At 40.4% G+C, this 7078-nt stretch overlaps 1 protein-coding gene and 1 long non-coding RNA gene across 2 annotated transcripts; both read left to right on the forward strand.

Moving 5' to 3' along the window:
* The first annotated feature begins 900 nt into the window (after nt 1-900).
* On the forward strand, nt 901-1872 carry LOC134176699 (uncharacterized). Its single transcript, XR_009969338.1, has 3 exons — nt 901-1022; nt 1103-1175; nt 1777-1872. It is a non-coding gene; the product is annotated as an uncharacterized LOC134176699 (long non-coding RNA).
* Nucleotides 1873-3767: 1895 nt separating this feature from the next.
* LOC134177594 (uncharacterized) lies at nt 3768-6330 on the forward strand. Its single transcript, XM_062644370.1, has 7 exons — nt 3768-4290; nt 4359-4703; nt 4789-5085; nt 5148-5276; nt 5342-5396; nt 5463-6216; nt 6277-6330. The coding sequence occupies exons 1-7, from the start codon at nt 4140-4142 to the stop codon at nt 6328-6330; spliced, it is 1785 nt and encodes a 594-aa protein (XP_062500354.1). The 5' UTR covers nt 3768-4139.
* The last annotated feature ends 748 nt before the right edge of the window (nt 6331-7078 follow it).

Consider the following 7078-nt stretch of genomic DNA (forward strand, 5'->3'; position numbering starts at 1 on the left):
CAACCTCCCGCTATTACTATCAAAACGGTTGCCTACAAATGAATGGTATGAAACAAAGGGACAATGGAAAATATATGCTACTTATAAAAACTTGTCTATCGTCAAGAACCGTATCGGTCATATATTTCACTATCAAGGTTGTTTCGTCAGGTAATTCAACAATTGTTGCAATACTTCATGCCACAATGTCATGTAGCAATCCACATCAATATCATTTGTTATTGTATCTTTCTAGCTGTTTTGCCTACAAGTATAATGTCATCTGCTAGTCCCACAACGGCCGAACGTTCAAGACGCAGCGCCAGTCCCAAAGCACAGACTACAGTCTTTCCAACTACAAATAGAATCACAACATCAACCAAACCCGTATACAATTCAACAAATACTACTCCAATGACAACTAATTTTTCTAATGTTTTACTAAACGATTTCAACGTCTCTTTCAGCCACAATGAAATTTACTACTCAACAAGTACAACATCAGCTGTCATCCTGTCGGTCAATTCAACATGGAAAATGCAGTACAAAGTGACCGGAAAACCTTCTCTCCTATTACTAACAGTTGTCCACAATGGCAATAGCACAAAACTTGTAGCTTTTCAACGTTCGTTTATCATTAAGTCAAACGTCCAACAATCAGACAGTGGAATGTATGAAGTCATTGCACAAAACAGAAAGACAAAGAAACGATTCTACTTCAAGTTCTAGTACCCAGCCATGTCCCATTACATGTACACACGACTAGTGTAGTAATTGCAACATTGAAGAGACACACGACTCAATCCAGTGACATTTCACAAGGTGGAGGTCAGTGCATTTCAAATGTTCCATTATGCAATAAACTAATTTCTGCATGTGTGTGACTGTTTTAGAAAAATCACTATTTACAGCAGCCATTATTATCTGTTGCATTTCCATGTTTGTCTTTGTTGTTCAAACAGTATTCTTTGTCTACAATCATCGCCGACATCTAAACCTATTCCTCCGCAGAATTTTATGTTTGTCACGAAAAGAACAGAAAGGTATGGATACTTCTACTGTATTTGTACAGTTTACTAACGTGTTCATTTGAAAAGCTCTACATTATTATTTACACGAATAGAAGAAAGACAAGAAACTCCTACTTATTCAAACGTTGAAAGCAACTTGAAAGACAGAGAAACATCGACTAAGAGGTAAAGTGGAATATGCCGCAAACATTACAAGTTAAGTTAAACTAAGTCTAATAACTACACGAGTGGCATAAACACGACGTGAGTAACGAGGGAATTACTACATACCAATGGCGTATGCTAACGGACGGCTGATTCCGCAGGTAATCATTGACTTCACTGCTAAGACATCCGCTGACATCCCTGGCTTTGTTGTCACAATACAAAATCTCTGCACGGCAGGCGAGAAGCTAAACCAAACATAATCATTTCAGTTACAACTAATGTATACTCCAAAGAAAAGACATTTGATATCTAGTAACTGCCTAGTTCATATCATTATCTGCAAAGACTTATAAGTCTCCCACAAACCCTCTACGCCATCAATTTACACCTTGACACACAAACACAATGCTGAACACAGCAAATCCTTAATTAACTCAGTTCGTTTAGAATAGCCTAAATTACTCATTTTAGAACAAATCAGTCACATGATTCATTAGTAACAAGAATTATAATGCAAACGTAATCTGTGAATGCAAGCAAACAAATAATTTTAATAAATCAATAATACGTAATTCAATTTGCTGTATTGACATTCAATACTTGTATGACATTATTATAGATATCCGTCAAATGACATACCAATGCCAGAGTCGATTTCAACTCGTTTCAATGCAACCGTCATTTATGAATGCGTTGAAGGAAATCAAACTCAGCACGACGCCAGCATTCTAGAGTCGGTTGCCGCTAAACAATCGATCACCGCAGTGCAAGATAATCCAGCGTATGAATCAGCAATGTAACTTGAAATTATAAATATTCTCTGTAGCTTGCAGCAGATGAATAGACAAACGTGTCAACAATGTAACGTAATTCAAGTATTCATTGTATGACTGGGGAGGGTGTGACTGGATGAGACTACTACTGTAGTAGTCTAGACCGCGGCTGCCATCATCTTCTGACGATAACGTTAACATGCTTACCAATGCGTATGTACGGCAAATTAGCAACACCTTCTCTGCTTGTATCGTTTGATGGACATAGTTACATTAAAGAGACATTCCTGAGAATGAAGACATTATATAGTTTGGCACAAAAGCATAAACATAGTCATCCATGCAGTCGCAGATGTTGCTAACGCGCATGAAGTTTGAAGATGATAAATAGTCTCGTGTCATAGAGATCACACAGGGAATTATGAAGAGTAACAATCAAATTTCATATTTTTATGTTCAGACTTGGTAGCGAAGTTTCTTGCTTCTTGATCGATCTGCGAGACTGCTTTCCTAGATTGAAGGCTCATAGCTGTAGAAGCGATGGTGTAAACACAGCTTCAATTACTAGTTGAAAGCTACGAGTCAAAGGAACGGGACGTTGAAGAAGTCACGTGACTTGCGAGGAGCGGTATACTAACGGGTTCTATTTGCCCCAAATCTGGCTGGCTGGCTGCTTCAGGAATGTATGGTATGCAAGCGAGTGACCAATCACGACGCATTAGTCTTCTTTGTGTCGCACGAGGCAACGAGGGACAATGGTCGGACAGCCAATCACTACGCGCTGTTCGACATGAAAGAACATCTAGCCAGAAAGACGTCAATTTTTGATCAGAAACAACAAAAACGTTGTATTTCAAGTAGCGCTACCTGAAAATCTACGAGCATCCAATCTTGTTGCCGTAGAATGCACAAACGTGAAGAGTAGTGCGCGTTTTACGTACGGAACTTCCTTGCTAACGCGCGTTGCCAACTACCGATACGGTACGTGTACTGTACATACAGCTAAATTATGTACGTAACGCGATACACAAAGACATACAGAATTTATAACTATAGCTTTGAAAAAATTAGAACCGGCTTCTATCCTGTCTACGGTCGACAGAAGGAGCAGTCGGCAGCTGTGGTGTTTGGATACACTCTGCGTGGGGGAAGATAAATTTGCTCCACTCCGGATAGAAGCTACTCCCAATGAGTATTGCTTCGTAGCTTTCATTTGAAGCGACGCTCGACGGAGGTTCACGCATTACTAGTATATTAGATGAAGTTTTAGATACGTCGGCCGATCTATCCGGATATCGACTGAGCCTCTTCGACGCACGTGTTCAAAACGCATGGCGAACGTTTACAAACATTTGTTTCTTACGAAATAGAGTTTGCGGCAGTTTACGTACATTTGTAGTTACGAACATCTATCTAATTGATTTACAGTAACTTTTTGTTTGACGTACGCGATACAGAAATCTATAATTACAGAAAATTTACTATCGTGCATGTGCATTTCATATACTAAATTCAATTTCAAAATAGGATGTTCAAAGAAGCAACATAATAATGTACTATTGCAATCTAGCGCACGCTAAAAGCAAACATCTCTAATAATAATTATTAGCTATACCAGAGTGTCTCGCTGGCAAAACATACTTATCTTCTCCTCTAAAAGTGCTGCAATGAGAGATGTAATGGATCCGTCGATGTTATACGATAGTGTTTGCTTCGATATTGCAACCAGAGCGATTTGATCTCAACTAACTGTCAGGTGAGTGTTGCGTCGCTGATAATTAGACAAGCCGCTCACATTTACTAGAAATGGCTAACTCGGCTTCACAATGGCATAGAAATAGATGGACGTTTCTTCTCATTTTCACCGTTTCGATGGCTCGAGAGCAAAAGCCAAGCGTACACTGTGGTAAGAAGTTCAATTTACTCAAATCAGAGTGCGATTGAGGGGCTTTGTAAAGCGCCTTTGGCTCTAACTTTGACGTAAAACAAAAAGTATATTTTCTTGTCAATAACGAGCAACAGTATTTCTTTGCTAAACAACGCAGTGATCGTAAACGTATGTGCAGGTGCCGGTGAGTACACAATCAATCAGACACACATCGACGTCTACCTTCTGCCCAACGCCTACTTCACTCTACGGCCATTCTTACCTCCACTGGCAAACAGCAATATCACTTGGTTCGCTGCAGAGAACAAAACCGACCTGCTGATGAGTAACAGCAAACAACTGCAAAAAAACTTAAACATCGGTCCTATGACAATGAAGTTACATCATATGAGGGTAATGTATGTCGTGCATTACAAACAACAAGGGAAATTGATAAAATACGTCAGTAAATCTGCTACTCTACGTTTGGCAGGTTGGAAATAGTTTTACTTGCAATTCAGTGTGCAAGTGTTTACAACATGTATGTATCTCTTACTTCAGCTGATAAACTTATTGTAAGTACAACACACGAGAACAATTTCGATGGCCTTGTTGAAGTGCCTGAAGCACGCTCTAGACAAACACGACAAGTTTACTGCTACAAGTTTAGTCTTTCGAAAAGCATGGCTCAAAGGGATATTCCTAGAGTAAATCATCTGCTTTACAAAATGGAAGGAAAGAGAAGAAGAACCGTTCCAACCTCCCGCTATTACTATCAAAATGGTTGCCTACAAATGAATGGGATGAAACAAAGGGACAATGGAAAATATATGCTACTTATAAAAACTTGTCTATCGTCAAGAACCGTATCGGTCATATATTTCACTATCAAGGTTGTTTCGTCAGGTAATTCAACAATTGTTGCAATACTTCATACCACAATGTCATGTAACAATCCACATCAATATCATTTGTTATTGTATCTTTCCAGCTGGTTTGACTACAAGTATAATGTCATCTGCTAGTCCCACAACGGCCGAACGTTCAAGCCGCAGCGCCAGTCCCAAAGCACAGACTACAGTCTTTCCAACTACAAATACAATCACAACATCAACCGAACCCGTATACAATCCAACAAAACCTACTCCAATGACAATGACAACTGGTGTTACTGTTCAAGTTTTACAAACTGCAACTGCCACGTTGTCGGCAGACAACGATTCTATGGTAACAGAAGTACCAACACTATCAAGTACTAGAAATCAAGTGTTGACAAGGTCAACGCTTGGTGAGCATTTGAACGTAGTACACTACCAGAAATGCATTTCTTCAAACATGACACTATTATAGAATCATGGGTTATAGTAACAATTGCTGCATTCGTTTTCCTCCTCTTCATTGTGATCGTCTTCTTGTTCTACAAGCACCGTCAAACACTGCTGACATTCTGTTTCTCAAGTTGCCGTAAAATTAGAAAAGGTAACCAAATCAAAACCAGCCGTTTGTAAAACACGTAAATCATTTGATCATTCTAATCGATGCAGGTAGACGTCAATCTGCAGGCAACTGGCACGACAACTGCGATACTAAATTCTACGAGTAATGGCACCTATACAATGGAGTCTATTGCTAACCAGGACTAATTTTTTCTGTCTTTCACTTCAGTTTCAACGTAGGAAGAGAAGAGCTAACTACGGGTACATTTCGTAGACGTACATCTGAGGGGCATTTGTACGCAGAAACGCCAATCGAACAATCACACACAGTCGAGCACACAAGCCATACTTTACCAGACATCATTACAGAGGCTGCGGCTCAAAAAACCATTGACGCCACAGCCGACAAAATCGACGGAGACGTACAACCTACCGAGTTAGTGAATAAAGAAATCCACGAAATGCCCATTTATGCTTGCGTTAACAAGAAGAAATCAGTTCGTGCTCCTCAAGAAAACATCAAGCCGACTCCATCGGTGGCGGTGCCTCACAGTTCAGCCTACGTGCCCATATGCATCCCTCCCTCCCCGAAAGTGAATACTCCGTCTACAACCGAAAACACACCAGAAGACATTCGTGTCAAAGACACAAACTCCAATACAAGCCCCATTGACGGCACACAAAACAAACCTCAACATCCAGTTCCTTTTGGTCTCTATAAATCTAAAAAAGAGAAATCTGAGAAAGTTGATTCCAAAAAGTTGGAAGAGAAAGATTTGAAAACAAAGGAAGACGCCAAGAAAGACAGCCATCAAGACACCGCTCAACGGTCTGATCAAATCACACAAACAGACACCAGTCAAGAACCCAGCCAAAGTACCGGAAAAGACACCGACCAAGACTCGACTGTTTTGTATGCGCAACTGATGACACCAAAACCAAAGAATGATGATGCAACGGAAAAAGCTGACAGTCGAAGCAAGGTAACTAGTATATTTGTAATGTGAAATGTGTTCTCTGATGTGTCTTGTTGTGGACGACAGCATGGTATTCAGTACGTCGAACTCGACCTCTCTGCACTCAACAAAAAGCTGTGACAACGAATGGTCCATAAGTGACAACTGGTACTTTATTGCAAATTTCAATTGAGTGACGTACATGTAATCTACGTCAGAATAGATTTATAGTCAATTAGTAGACCTGATTGGTCTAACTAGAGAATGATAAATACAGTTTGAATTTGGAGAAAGCGGTGACTACGTGTTGGATGTAATACTCTTAGCATAATGGGGGTCTAATTCTGGCTATTAACTCCTGCGTTTTATGTAATATGATAAGTGCTATTAATTAATTAAACAAAAGATTGTAAACGACTTCTTGTTTACAATAATGGCATTCATGACCACACACAAACCACAGACACTCCTGAGTCGAGTCGAGAAAGGGAATTGCGTGTGAGTTTCTTGCCCAAGGGCCATACCTCGCCACCACTGTGACTTGAACTAGCTTGCAACCCTACAAGATCCCGGATGTGCACACTCTATTGCATGACTCTCTTACCAACTGAGCTATAGCACCACGCACAAACACACACAGACACAGACACACACACACACACACACACACACACACACACACACACACACACACACACACACACACACACACACACAGACACACACACACACACAGACACACACACACACACACACACACACACACACACACACACACACACACACACACACACACACACACACACACACACACACATGGACAAATGTTGAGCTTTTCACTTCTTTCGACGTTGACCATCTGATCAGTTGCAAAGATAGCTCCACTGCC

The sequence above is a fragment of the Corticium candelabrum genome, chromosome 3 (assembly GCF_963422355.1).
Source record: "Corticium candelabrum chromosome 3, ooCorCand1.1, whole genome shotgun sequence".
Taxonomy (NCBI): Eukaryota; Metazoa; Porifera; class Homoscleromorpha; order Homosclerophorida; family Plakinidae; genus Corticium; species Corticium candelabrum.

What these genes read in the sequence shown, in the direction of transcription:
- LOC134177594 (XM_062644370.1), top strand. Translation starts at nt 4,140, where the DNA reads ATGAGTAACAGCAAACAACTGCAAAAAAACTTAAACATCGGTCCTATG. An exon ending in TTGCCGTAAAATTAGAAAAG is followed by an intron (nt 5,277 to 5,341) that starts GTAACCAAATCA and finishes TAATCGATGCAG; the next exon opens with GTAGACGTCAATCTGCAGGC. An exon ending in TGCGATACTAAATTCTACGA is followed by an intron (nt 5,397 to 5,462) that starts GTAATGGCACCT and finishes CTTTCACTTCAG; the next exon opens with TTTCAACGTAGGAAGAGAAG.